Here is a 13,386-nt window from a genome sequence, read left to right on the forward strand (position 1 = left end):
CATTTCTGGGATATTTAATTTCAGCTCATGAATCATGGGACCAACACTGTACATGCTGCGTTCATATTTTTGTTCAGTGTACAATGTTGTTCATCTATCCTCAGTGATCTCTGATCACAGCCATTAAACTTAAATGTTAAAAAATATATATATATAATAATAAAAATTAATTAATTAAAAGTAAAATAAAATCGCCATTGGCCTCATGGTGAAATCCCTGAGCGGTTTCGTTCCTCTTCGGCAACTCAGTTAGGAAGGGCGCCTGTATCTTTGTATTGACAGTGTATTGATACACCATCCAAAGTGTAATTAATAACTGCAACCATGCTCAAAGAGATATTCAATGTCTGCTTTTTCTTTTTTTTACCCATCTACCAATAGGTGTCCTTCTTTGCAAACCATTGGAAAACCTCCCTGGTCTTCGTGGTTGAATCTGTGCTTGAAATTCACTGCACGACTGAGGTACATAACAGATAATTGTATGTGTGGGGTACAGAGATGGGGTAGTCATTTTAAAAAATCATGTTAAACACTATTATTGCACAAAAAGGTGAGTCCATGCAACTTATATGACTCGTTAAGCACATTTGTACTACTGAACTTATTTAGGCTTGCCATAACAAAAGTGTTGAATACCTACTGAGTAAAGACATTTAAGCTTTTCATTTAATTAATTATTTTGTAAAACATTTCTAAAAACATAATTCCACTTTGACATTATGGGGTATTGTGTGTATCAGTGACACAAAATCTCAGTTGAATCCATTTTAAATAAAAGGCTGTTAAAAAATATATATATATTTAAAGGGTGTGAATACTTTCTAAAGGCACTGTAATAAGACCAACTACTAACCACACGCAGCCAATGCTCTCCAACATATACTCTCTGATTACAGCCAGCCTCATTGATGCCTGGCGAGCACATAGTCCAAAAGCAAACAAGTACACTTTCTACTCAAACAGGCACAAGACATTCTCCCGAATAGACTTTATATTATCTGTGACTCTATTTTCTAAAATGAAGAAAGACACTCAACATATGAGCTTGTCTGATCACCATGCCCACTACTACCAATTTCACATTTCAGAATCTCCTAAAAGAGCCACAAGATGGCATTTCAATGTTTCATTACTACAAAATTCTACATTCTGTGATCAATTTGAAATTGAACTAAATGAATTCATAATGCTCAATAAAAATTCAGTCAATGAACCCCGGATTCTATGGGATGACACCAAAGGTTTTATAAAAAATAATGCAACTTCATTTGCATCGGAGTTTAATAAATCACAATTAAATAAGATATCAGAATTGGAAATGTTGATAACTGCGTTGGAGCCTTCTCAACAAACTTAATTTATTGATAAGACAGAGAGCAGAATTTGCCATCCACTTAGTTAGGTTCAACCATTACTTCCATGGAAATCGTCCCAGTCATTTACTGGCCAACAAGCTTCCCAGTAATGGCCAACAAGCTTCGCAGTAATAATCAATTAGCTGATATAGCAACTATTGAATCTGAAACTGGAGAATTACTATCAGAACCCAAATGAATCAAAGATTCTCCCAGCTCTATAAAGAACTGTACACCTCTGATTGTAAATACACACCAAGCCAGACTAAGTCCTTTCTAAAAGAATTAAGAACTCCTCTCTCAACAGAAAAAGCTGCATTGCTGGGAACCCAAAATCGCTCTCAATGAACTCAAAAGAGCATTGCATAGCATGAATAAAAGGCAAATCACCTGGATGGGATTCCCCCTGAGTTCTATTGACATTTTTATCGGTAAGGATGCTACTCAGTGTTCTCACTATCACTACTTGGACCGTTTTATCTCGATGCAGAAAAAGCTTTTGATAGACTAGAATAGTCATATCTCTGGTCGGTCTTGAATAGCGGGATCCGGGTTACCGAGATTTCCTGCCCAAAACCACTCTCTTTTCCCAGGATAAATAACTAAGAGAAACCGGTAAATTATAAAAATGATTTATATGAACAGCATGACGTGAAATGGAACTTCAATTATATGTAATGTCTAAATCTGTCTTATCTAAGGGCCACAGCCTACTCTGCATGATCAATCATCAACGCTCAGGTTGGGAACAGACAGCGCATTTCAGTATAGAGTGCAGTTCACAATGCATGTAGGCCTTTCATCTCATCATGGTAACTTTTTTTCTTGTGAAAGGTAGGACTACATTTGCTGTAGCATAACCTATGTATTAGTAATATAAGGACTGAATGCGTGTTTCATTTACACAAAAGGGCACAACAAAGCCTATTCCCCCTCAGGAGACGAAAAAGATTTGGCATAGGTCCTCAAAAAGTTCTACATCTGCACCATCGAGAGCGTCCTAACTGGTTGCAACACTGCCTGGTATGGTCTAGGTCCAAAATGCTTCTTAACAGCTTCTACCTCCAAGCAATAAGAATCCTGAACAGCTAATCAAATGGCTACCCAGACTATTTGTATTGCATTCCCCTCTTTTACACTGCTGCTACTCTGTTTATTATCTATGTATAGTGACTTTAACTCTACCTACATGTACATATTACCTCGACTAACCGGTGCCCCCGCTCAATGACTCTGGACCGGTACCCCCTGTATATAGCCTCGCTATTGTTATTTTACATGCTCTTTAATTACTTGTTAATTTTATTTTTTACCTATCTATTTTTTACTTAACACTTATTTTTCTTTCTTATTACCTCGACTAACCGGTGCCGCCCGGTTCTGTCCCGTTGTAAAACTGAAAATGTTTTACAACGGGACAGAAAAGTAATACTTTCTTATTGAACAACTGTGTCTGTTTTCTTCCATTTTAGTGCCAACAATTTTAGTAACAACAATTGTCAGAAGGACGAGGTGAATTTCTGCACTTACTGATCCTCAATGATGTCATCACAGGAGGAGGCAATGATGTAACCAGCAGAGGAGGCCATGATCGCCTGAACAGAGGACACCAACCTGAGAAAGGCCCGCAGGAGAAATTAAACATTAACATTGTTAATAACCTCAGACTACAATTGCTAAATGTCTGGTAAAACATAAAATATTGTGAAATCCAATTTTTTACAAAAATATCATCCTATGTCATTATCAGAATTAACCAAAAGTCATCATAGGACAGAATTAGTGTTGATTTATTTTGAGTGGTAACCAATAGCTCCATCTCAATTAGTCTTTCTGCGATTCCCCACATCCCATCTCCTCGCTTCCTTCTCAAATGTATATTGAAAAAGAAAGTCCAAGGTCACTCCCCTCAGACTTTCTTCTCCAATGCGTTTAGAGAAGGCAAGGAGAGAGAACGAAAATAATTGAGGAAAGATTAACTGAGGAAGAGCATGCATATATACAGTTGAAGTCAGAAGTTTACATACACTTAGGTTGGAGTCATTAAAACTTGTTTTTCAACCACTCCACAAATTTCTTTGTCGGTTAAGACATCTACTTTGTGCATGACACAAGTCATTTTTCCAACAATTGTTTACAGACAGATTATTTCACTTTTAATTCACTGTATCACAATTCTGCTGCTAAATGACTTAAACTTAAACTTAATTCCAGTGGGTCAGAAGTTGACTGTGCCTTTAAACAGCTTGGAAATGTTCAGAAAAAAATGTAATGGCTTTAGAAGTTTCTGATAGGCTAATTGACATAATTTGAGTATTTGAGTCAATTGGAGGTGTACCTGTGGATGTATTTCCAGGCCTACCTTCAAACTCAGTGCCTCTGCTTGACATCATGGGAAAAAAACTCAAATCAGCCAAGACCTCAGAAAAAAATGTATTGTAGACCTCCACAAGTCTGGTTCATCCTTGGGAGCAATTTCCAAACACTTGAAGGAAACACGTTCATCTGTACAAACAATAGTACGCAAGTATAAACACCATTGGACCACACAGCCGTCATACCGCTCAAGAAGGAGACGCATTCTGTCTCCTAGAGATGAACGTACTTTGGTGCGAAAAGTGCCAATCAGTCCCAGAACAACAGCAAAGGACCTTGTGAAGATGCTGGAGGAAACAGGTACAAACATATCTATATCCACAGTAAAACTAGTCCTATATCGACATAAGCTGTAAGGCCGCTCAGCAAGGAAGAAGCCACTGCTCCAAAACCGCCATAAAAAAGCCAGACTACGGTTTGCATCTGCACATGGGGACAGAGATCGTACTTTTTGGAGAAATGTCCTCTGGTCTGATGAAACAAAAATAGAACTGTTTGCCCATAATGACCATGGCTATGTTTGGAGGAAAAAGGGGGATGCTTGCAAGCCGAAGAACACCATCCCAACCGTGAAGCACGGGGGTGGCAGCATCATGTTGTGGGGGTGCTTTGCTGCAGGAGGGACTGGTGCACTTCACAAAATAGATGTCATCATGAGGCAGGAAAATTATGTGGACATATTGAAGCAACATCTCAAGACATCAGTCAGGAAGTTAAAGCTTGGTCGCAAATGGGTCTTCCAAATGGACAATGACCCCAAGCATACTTCCAAAGTTGTGGCAAATGGCTGAAGGACAACAAAGTCAAGGTATTGGAGTGGCCATCACAAAGCCCTGACCTCAATCCCATAGAAAATTTGTGGGCAGAACTGAAAAAGCGTGTGCGAGCAAGGAGGCCTACAAACATGACCCAGTTACACCAGCTCTGTCAGGAGGAATGGGCCAAAAATTCACCCAACTTATTGTGGGAAGCTTGTAGAAGGCTACCCGAAACGTTTGATTCAAGTTAAACAATTTAAAGGCAATGCTACCAAATACTAATTGAGTGTATGTAAACTTCTGACCCACTGGGAATGTGATGAAAGAAATAAAAGCTGAAATAAATCATTCTCTCTACTATTATTCTGATGTTTCACATTCTTAAAATAAAGTGGTGATCCTAATTGACCTAAAACAGGGAATTTCTATTAGGATTAAATGTCAGTATGTATGTAAACTTCCGACTCAACTGTACATCGTACCAATCAAAAGTTTGGACACACCTACTCATTCAAGGGGTTATTCTTTATTTTACTATTTTCTACATTGTATGGAATCATACAACATATGGAATCATGTAGTAACCAAAAAAGTGTTAAACAAATCAAAATGTATTTCATATTTGAGATTCTTCAGAAGTAGCCACCCTTTGCCTTGATGACAGCTTTGCACACGCTTGGCATTCTCTCAACCAGCTTCATGAGGTTGAGTCCAAATTAGACCTGGAATGCATTTCAATTAGCAGGTGTGCCTTGTTAAAAGTTAATTTGTGGAATTTCTTTCCTTCTTAATGCGTTTGAGCCAATCAGTTGTGTTGTGACAAGGTAGGGATGGTATACAGAAGATATTATTTGGTAAAATTTGGTAAAAGACAAAGTCCATATTATGGCAAGAACAGCTCAAATAAGCAAAGAGAAACGACAGTCAAGAACTTTGAAGTTTCTTCAAATGCAGTCGCAAAAAACATCAAGCACTATGATGAAACTGGCTCTCATGAGGACCGCCACAGGAAAGGAAGACCCAGAATTACCTCTGCTGCAGAGGATAAATTCATTAGAGTTAACTGCCCCTCAGATTGCAGAACAAATAAATGCTTCACAGAGTTAAAGTAACAGACATTTCAACATCAGCTGTTCAGAGGAGACTGTGTGAGTCAGGCCTTCATGGTCGAATTGCTGCAACGAAACCACTACTAAAGGGCACCAATAACAAGAAGAGACTTCTTAGAACAGTGGAAATTAGACATTAGAACAGTGGAAATCTGTCCTCTGGTCTGTTGAGTCCAAATTAGATTTTTTGTTCCAACCGCCGTGTCTTTGTGAGACGCAGACTAGGTGAATGGATGATCTCCGCATGTGTGGTTCCCACCGTGAAGCATGGAGGAGGAGGTGTGGTGGTGCTTTGCTGGTGACACTGTTGGTGATTTATTTAGAATTCAAGGCACACTTAACCAGCATGGCTACCACAGAATTCTGCAGCGATACGCCATCCCATCTGGTTTGCGCTTTGTGGGACTATCATTTGTTTTTCAACAGGACAATGACCCAACAAACCTCCAGGCCGTGAAAGGGTTATTTGACAAAGAAGGAGAGTGATGGAGTGCTCCATCAGATGACCTGGCCTCCACAATCACCCAACTTCAACCCAGTTGAGATGGTTTGGGATGAGTTGGACTGCAGAGTTAAGAAAAAGCAACCAACAAGTGCTCAGCATATGTGGGACCTCCTTCAATACTGTTAGAAAAGCATTCCAGGTGAAGCTGGTTGAGAGAATGCCAAGACTGTGCAAAGCTGTCATCAAGGCAAAGGGTGGCTACTTTGAAGAATTTCAAATATATTTTGATTTGTTTAACACTTTTTGTTACTTAAATGATTCCATGTGTTATTTCATAGTTTTGATGTCTTCGCTATTATTCTACAATGTAGAAAATAGTAAAAATAAAGAAAAAACCTTGAATGAGTAGGTGTGTCCAAACTTTTAACTGGTACTGTATATGATCCCCACTTTTCCTCATCTCTCACCTGGCTGACACTATGACCGCATCCCCTTCGCTCCACCTCAGTGCAGGGATGTACTTGAGGCATTGCTTGGAGAGCACGAACAGGCCTGGGAAGAAGACAGACCCGGCAGCCAGGATGGTCAACATGGTCCAACGTGTTTGTCTTGGTGGCAAAGTTCAGCAGGTAGTCTGGTCTTTGAGATCTTTCTTCCCTCTGAAATTGGAAGCACCGAGATAAACAATTTCAAAGCAAGCAGGCAACTAATGCACTAATAAAAGTTGTTTCCTTTCTTTTATCATGTGTCGCCAAAGGGACACAGAATATTAAGTGGGAAAGGGGCATTGGGACAAAAATAGCACCAGTACAGAGTGGAGAAGAGGGCATTTGTTGAGTTTACAAAGGGGCAGAGAGGGTTAGTGCGTGTGGATGATTGTGGTGATGCTGAGGGCTGGGTGTGGTGGCTGGTGAGTGATTTTCATAGATGAGGAAGCCCATTGTGCTAACATTACAGGGTGGCCGTCTAAGGTCATTATGAACCTCATCAGTACTAGGGCTGTGGCGGTCACGAAAATTTGTCAGCCGATGATTGTCAAGCCTGTAACTGTTGGTCTCACGGTAATTGACCGTTAATTAACATAAAACACACTTAGCATATCATATACAAGCCATTTGAAAAAGTCTAGTAAATCCATGTAATATAGCCTACACCTCCACAATAAATCCATTATTTATATTAGACTGGCCTAAAGATGCATGATATGAAGAAAATGTCTATTTCAGAAGAAAAGGATAGCATACTCTGGGTTGTCCTTTTATGTTAGGACCTGATGTGGCTGTGGCCTACACTAGTTAATTTAGCAGACAAGATTCGCTTATAATTCCGTGCCATTATTTTATAGTATGAAGAATACAATTGAACAAAGCTGAATAAAATATAAATATTTTCTCCAAATGATGAGGGCATGCGGCTATTCTGTGTTGAGCGGTTAACAAAGAAATAGATACTCCTATATGCTTAATTTAGAGTTATTAACTTTAGTTGTGATACAAATGTTGGGCTATATGTTTTGATTTTTAATACATTGTAAGGTTGCATGATGCGACTGATGATTTTTTTTAAAGTCACTTGAAAGGCTCTGCTTAGTTTTTTTGAGCAGGCTGTACACACTCCAATAGTCTCTCATTCACAATTTGACAAGCACTTTATAATGCCTCGAATTTCACGGCAGCATCCTTTTTGTGGCAGTATTCCAACCAAAAACAATCTGTGCCTACGTTGTGCCCTTCTCCCTGAGTGTGCTGCGCAATCAGATGGCTCTCCGTCACGTGATTGATCGGGTCTTTCTCACAGGCTACAAGTGAAGACGGACACATCAGGGACGCAACTGCACGCGTCCTTATCCAATTCCCTAGGTGCATATTGAAGATATTGGAAGAACTGTCCATATTTACTTTGTCAGCCAACAAGATCAGCAGGCCTAACGAACAACAAAAGCACTAGCCTATGTCAATCTACTATCCCCCATAGTACAAAAGTCGACCTATTCTATTCTGTGGGAGAAATAAATATTCCAAACATAGTCTGGGACAGTTGTGGGATGCGATAGATCCCAAATTAATATAACCACCAGCATCTAAAAAACAGTTGTATGCAATGTGGCTGACGCAACAGATCAGAATGTTTAATTTAAAATGTTGATAAACTAATTTAGCCAGCAGCATACCACCCTGCATACCACTGTTGGCTTGCTTCTGAAGCTAAGCAGGGTCGGTCCTGGTCAGTCCCTGGATGGGAGACCAGATGCTGCTGGAAGTGGTGTTGGAGGGCCAGTAGGAGGCACTCTTTCCTCTGGTCTAAAAAATATCCCAATGCCCCAGGGCAGTGATTGGGGACACTGCCCTGTGTAGGGTGCCGTCTTTCGGATGGGACGTTAAACGGGTGTCCTGACTCTCTGAGGTCATTAAAGATCCCATGGCACTTATCGTAAGAGTAGGGGTGTTAACCCCGGTGTCCTGGCTAAATTCCCAATCTGGCCCTCAAACCATCATGGTCACCTAATAATCCCCAGTTTATAATTGGCTCATTCATCCCCCTCCTCTCCCCTGTAACTATTCCCCAGGTCGTTGCTGCAAATGAGAACGTGTTCTCAGTCAACTTACCTGGTAAAATAACGGTAAAATAAAAATAAAAATAAAAAATAGTCTATTTCTTCACATTATAAGCGCAGCAATGTGCACATGGTAGTAGGTTATAAGCACAAATATTCCATTAGCGGGAATACACCATTATCAAAAGTGACCGCAAATGCGATTATGCATGTAATGCTTTTATTTTAAAAGGTGAATTTTATGGTGAAAATGATCTTCCCCAAATGTGCTAGGTATTTGGCCACTTTATTTGTGATACAAACCTTATTAAAATGTAGGCCTATGAGCTAGGCTACATGAGGTGTGCGACTATCATCCGAAAAAGTAGTAAAAAAAGACATTGTTTCTTATGCTGGGCATCATTCACAAGTGAAACTATATAATTCACAAGTGATAGGCTAATATTGTCACCCATCATACTATTCTTGACTTAATCTCATCTTTACATATACTAAATAACATATGTGTGACATTTGTTTTGATTTGGAATGGACCATTATCATGCACCTGTATCGAAACAGGAGCAGCGGAAAAAAATACATGTGCACTTAAATAGCGAATGGAGGACGCTTTTCCCTGTCATTTATTTTCATGCCAGCCAGGTAGGATATACTTCTGCTGTAAATATAAGCAATGTGCTTAATATTAGGAAAGTTGAGAAATAAATATAGTAGGCCTAGCCTATAGAAAGCTGATGGGAGCCTCGTCTTTTTATTAGTGGCCATCACTCTGTTCTCACGCAATTGCGGTATCATTTTTTTTGTCAAGGAAAATATTGGATATTGGTATGGACAAAAATGTCATATTGGTGCATCACTAGTTGTAAGCAAACAACAATATCCAGAATTTATAGCGATTTCAGGACACGGTATCGCCTCTGTCGAGGTGGATCCGTTTGAGAGTGGGTGTCAACAGGTAGCTAATGTTACTCACTGGACCAGCCACTCGTTCATAAAACATAAGCTTGCGAAAAACTATAACTATATAATAACTATTTTGTGTCGACAACTGTAAAGTTTAGTCATTGTGTACCTGGATCTTCAAACTACAAGCAAGCACAGGAGCTGGGGTAACATTTAATCGGTTACCTTAAAAAGAAGACAAGCAGAGGTAATGTTGCTAACTTACCTAGCGAACTAAATTAGTGTATCTAAACCAAAGAAAATCTAATGTAATGTAAATTAGCCAGCTGCTATCTGGCGATGTGATCTGTAACTTTGCAAGCTAACTTTAGCTACGTTAAGTTAGCCAGCTAACAGTTAGTTACCTTAGTATCGAACACAGAGGCTAACGTGACTGGCATATGCGTTCTATCTACAGAGTCCGATCCCATCAACATGTGCAGCGGCATCAACATCAAGCTCAGCACTAGGAACTAGTTTAAGTCACCTTTGATAAATCTTTCCATAACTCCATGATGAGCAAATAAATATACTGGAGCTAGGCATAAACATGGTCCGTGTTTTGTTGTCATAGTTGATGTGTTTATAAGTAGGCTACGACTTCTACTGTAGTTCTCTGTGTTATGGAGGCTTAGTTGATTGTTTATGCAAAGCTTGAAGTCAAAATGAGAAAATCTGAGTTATTAGTAAGGAGGGGATAGTGTGGGTGATTGACTGGTGTCTGTTGGGGGTGGGTATTGTGTGTGAAAGTTAGCATGATCTATTGACACGAGGGGGATGGGTGGATATAGTACATTATTTGCGAGTGTATTAGGGTTGATTAGCGTGAACCGGGTTATCGAGATTTACTGCTCAAACCCACTCCCTTTTCACGGGAAATATGACTGAGAGAAACCGGTAAATTATAATAAATTATTTATATGAACGGCATGACGTGAAATGGAACTGCTAAATTATATGCGATGTCTAAAATCTGGCTTCTCTGTGGCCTTCTCTCTGCTTTCTGCGTGACCAATCATCAACACTCGAAGTGGGGATATTCAGAGCCTTTGCTATGAGACTTGAAATTGAGCTCAGGTGCATCCTGTTTCCATTGATCATCCTTGAAATGTTTCTACAACTTTATTGGAGCCCACCTGTGGTATATTCAATTGACTGAACATGAATTCGAAACGCACACACCTGTCTATATAAAAGTCCCACATTCGACAGCACATGTCAGAACAAAAACCAAGCACTGAGGTCAAAGGAATTATCCATAGAGATCCGAGACAGGCATTTGTCGAGGCACAGATCTGGGGAAGGGTACCAAAAATTGTCTGCAGCATTAAAGGTCCCCAAGAACACAGTGGCCTTTATCATTCTTAAATGGAAAAAGTTTGGAACCATCAAGACTCTTTGACCAGGTGGCCAGCTCTAGGAACTGAGCAATCGGGGGAGAAGCACCTTGGTCAGGGAGGTGACCAAGAACCTGATGGTCACTCTGACAGAGCTCCAGAGTTCCTCTGTGGAGATGGGAGAACCTTCCAGAAGGACAACCATCTCTGCAGCACTTCACCAAATCAGGCCTTTATGGTAGAGTGGCCAGACGGAAGCCACTCCTCAGTAAAAAAAAGGCACAGTACAGTCCACTTGGAGTTTGTCAAAAAGCACCTAAAGACTCTCAGACCATGAGAAACAAGATTCTCTGGTCTGATGAAACCAAGATTGAACTCTTTGGCCTGAATGCCAAGAGTCACGTCTAGAGGAAACCTGGCACCATCCCTACGGTGAAACATAGTGGTGGCAGCATCATGCTGTGGGGATGTTTTTCAGAGGCAGGGACTGGGAGACTAGTCAGGAGAGGCAAAAATGAACGGAGCAAAGGACAGAGAGAGATCCTTGATGGAAACCTGCTCCAGAGCGCTCAAGACCTCAGACTGGGGGGAAGGTTCACCTTCCATCAGGACAAATACCCTAAACACACAGCCAAGACAACGCAGGAGTGGCTTTGGGACAAGTCTCTGAATGTCCTTAAGTAGCCCAGCCAGAGCCTGGACTTGAACCCGATCGAACATCTCTGGAGAGACCTGAAAATAGATGTGCAGCAACGCTCCCCATCCAACCTGACAGAGATTGAGAGGATCTGAAGAAGAATGAGAGAAACTCCCCAAATACAAGTGTGCCAAGCTTGTAGCGTCATATCAAAGAAGACTCAAGGCTGTATTCGCTGCTAAAGGTGCTTCAACAAAGTACTGAGTCAAGGGTCTGAATACTTATAATATTTTATGAATTAGCAAAACGTTTTTTTTAAACTGTTTTTGCTTTGTCATTATGAGGTATTGTGTGTAGATTGATGAGGGGGAAAAACAATTTAATACATTTTAGAATAAGGCTGCAACATAACAAACGTAACGTGCAACATTACAAAATGTTGAAAAAGTCAAGGGGACTGAATACTTCCCGAAAGCCCTGTACTTCTCATTTAACTTTAATTCCATCCTTTTAATTCTATAACCTCCTAACTTGCTTTGTCACACAAGGAGGCTCTATAGTGGTGCTTTGATGATTGTTGTTTTTCAGCCAATCACAAATCCACACGCGCCACTCTGCATAGGCTATTCTCATTGAGCAGTGGAGAACATACTTCAAACTTTTTATCCACAACTCTTTGTCCATCGTAGTTGTAAATCGACTGAAGCCAAAATGTTACCAAACTGTAGATTTAAACAATGATCCTCCAATTCTGGTTTACACCAAGTTCTACAGAGTTACCAGCTGCGCCTCACAAAATTAGTTCAAAATCCACCAGTTAAGATTTTAATTTTGGGGCATCCGGTTGAGCGATGTAGAGATCTCTCCTCTGAAACTTCACCTAAATTCATACTTCCAATGCCTGCAAACGTTATTTGTATTACCCAGTAAGTGTACCTAAGGTGGCATGAGCCAAACAGTTTGGAGAATCGACCGAAGAAAATTCACACTCCACTAAATCAACTTAATCTGAAATGGCTACCATCACTGGAGATCACGTGAAAGTTTGGCATCAGAACTCACCAAATTGCAGAATAACTGACTGGTGGCTGCTCTGGCTCCAATTCAGGCAACCGTGGAAACGATCCAGGGTTCTGTGGCATCTCACACTACCACACTGGCCGAAGTTGAGGCCGGGCTGTCGGGACACAGCGACCAACTCACTACGCTAGAAACCAGGCTTGACGATGTGGCCGCTGCCAACAATTTGATTTCACGATCAAAATGCCAAAATATCCGCATGATTGGACTGCCAGAGGATTCTGAGACAGGATCTCCAACCCACTTCATGGAGGAGGTTTTGGGCAATGAGACTTTTCACAATATTCCTTAACTCAATAGAGCCCAACGCAGCCTTACACCTAAACCTCGCCAATGCAGCCAACCGCGTCCCATATCTTTTTAACTGAACCTTTATTTAACTAAAAAAGTCAGTTAAGAACAAATTCTTATTTACAATGACAGCCTACCAAAAGGCCTCCTGTGGGGACGGGGGCCTGGGATTAAAAATTTAAAATAAATACAATATAAATATAGGACAAAACACACATCACAACAATGGAGACAACACAATACTACATAAAGAGAGACCTAAGACAATACAGCATGTTAGCAACACAACAACATGGTAGCAACACAATATGGTAGCAGCATAAAACATGGTACAAACATTATTGGGCACAGACAACAGCACAAAGGGCAAGAAGGTAGAGACAACAATACATTACGTAAAGCAACCACAACTGTCAGTAAGAGTATCCATGATTGAGTCTTTGAATGAAGAGATTGAGATAAAACTCCAGTTTGAGTGTTTGTTGCAGCTCGTTCCAGTCGC

At 40.4% G+C, this 13,386-nt stretch overlaps 1 protein-coding gene across 7 annotated transcripts in view; it reads right to left on the reverse strand.

Moving 5' to 3' along the window:
- tlcd3bb (TLC domain containing 3Bb) overlaps positions 1-13,386 on the reverse strand; it is a 52,996-nt gene that overhangs the window by 14,222 nt on the left and 25,388 nt on the right. For all 7 annotated transcript variants that reach the window (XM_071391055.1, XM_071391057.1, XM_071391054.1 and 4 more), the window contains exons 2-3: positions 6,511-6,702; positions 2,886-2,969 (exon numbers count right to left, since the gene is read on the reverse strand). In XM_071391055.1, the coding sequence (XP_071247156.1) occupies positions 2,886-2,969; positions 6,511-6,635 (209 nt within the window). In that variant the 5' untranslated portion in view covers positions 6,636-6,702. The remainder of the gene's footprint in view (positions 1-2,885; positions 2,970-6,510; positions 6,703-13,386) is intronic.

Source organism: Salvelinus alpinus, chromosome 3 (assembly GCF_045679555.1).
Source record: "Salvelinus alpinus chromosome 3, SLU_Salpinus.1, whole genome shotgun sequence".
Taxonomy (NCBI): Eukaryota; Metazoa; Chordata; class Actinopteri; order Salmoniformes; family Salmonidae; genus Salvelinus; species Salvelinus alpinus.